At 35.4% G+C, this 1473-nt stretch overlaps 1 protein-coding gene across 1 annotated transcript in view; it reads left to right on the plus strand.

Annotated features, from left to right (window-relative positions):
- LOC107082608 (discoidin domain-containing receptor 2-like) overlaps positions 1-1171 on the plus strand; it is a 33716-nt gene extending 32545 nt beyond the window's left edge. The window contains exon 16 of the mRNA XM_015371375.1: positions 425-1171. Within this exon, the coding sequence (XP_015226861.1) occupies positions 425-559 (135 nt within the window). The 3' untranslated portion in view covers positions 560-1171. The remainder of the gene's footprint in view (positions 1-424) is intronic.
- The last annotated feature ends 302 nt before the right edge of the window (positions 1172-1473 follow it).

The following is a 1473-nucleotide window of genomic DNA, read 5'->3' on the forward strand; positions in this document are numbered from 1 at the left end:
TGCAAAGCTGCCTCTCTGACAGTCAATCTCACACATCTGCGACTCAGCACCTGTGTCTTACCTTAATACCTTTCCTGTCATAAGGCCCCTCTTGAAGTAGTGTTATCATTCTTCTATGTCCCATTAAGTGAGATCACATTGAACAATGTATTACTAATATGAACTGTTTCACATGAAACACTTACGGTACATACTATTCTCACAAAACTGTGATAACTGTGATTAAATTCAGTGTGAACAAATGTCATATGTTGCCACCCCTCAAAAATTCCTGCCCCCCTCTCGCCACCCCATAAATATTTTCTAAATCCGCCCCTGTTTGCCATGATATGTTGCAAATCCTCTTGACTATTATGAACCTTGAAATAAAACACTTAACCTTGTTGTGCTTCTAACATACTCCCTCATTGTTTTATCCTCTTAGGTATACCTACCAAAACCGCAGTGTTGTCCTGACAGACTCTACAATGACCTCATGCTGAGCTGCTGGAGGAGAAACGCTAAAGAAAGACCCAGCTTCCAGGAGATACACACCCAGCTGATGGAGGGAATGGCATAACAACTGAAAAGGGGATCAAAATATGTTACATATAAACGTGCATCCTTGTCCGACTAAATTCAGCTCCTTCTGAAGGGTTAGCTACAACATGGAGATTTCAGTTTGGGGTTACAAATGCTTTCAGTGATCTGCTGTCATACATTACATTAAACATGAAGATACAAAAAGAGGAGATGCTTAAAATATAGAGGGTAACCAGATCTAACACCGTAAAGATATAATTTATTCTCAGAACATGATTTGTGAATTGAAACACTTGATCAAATAAAACTATAAAATAGGATATGTAATGCTATTGTTTACTTTAAACTGTAAAAAATATGTAAAGTTAAAAAATTCTAAATGTTTCTAAATATGTTTGTTTTTCTTTAAAATAACAAATTACAATAAAACAATAAGGTCTTCCTACCAGAGTTCCAGACTTAATGCATCTGAAATAACTTCTTTCTATATCAACAATTAAAAACAGATGTCATCTAAAACTGTTCAGATTAACTTCCATCAAATCATATAAACACATCGGTTAAAAGATTTCTATCAAATAATATATTATTTTCAGACTGCATCTAAATGTACATTTATTTATTATTTACCTTTTTTTATTCTATTTATAGTGTACTATGTAACTTTCAAGTCTTATTTACATATTTATTCACTGTTTACTAATAGAGTCCGGCGTCTAGTCAGCTATATTCTAGAATGCGGAGACAGGCAAACACTCATACCTAGGGGCAATTCAGAATGGCTGATCAATCTTGCATGCAGTTTTGGACTATTGAAGGAGGGAACATACGTAGTCAGCAACCAGACATGCACAGGAGAGAATATGCATACCCCTTTGTTGACGTATATATTTTTAGAGGGATATTTAGCAGCTCAGGTACGGAAGAGGATTAGGGCCACTGAAAAAAAAA

This window comes from Cyprinodon variegatus, unplaced genomic scaffold (assembly GCF_000732505.1).
Source record: "Cyprinodon variegatus isolate N-32 unplaced genomic scaffold, C_variegatus-1.0 Scaffold57, whole genome shotgun sequence".
In the NCBI taxonomy this organism is placed as follows: domain Eukaryota; kingdom Metazoa; phylum Chordata; class Actinopteri; order Cyprinodontiformes; family Cyprinodontidae; genus Cyprinodon; species Cyprinodon variegatus.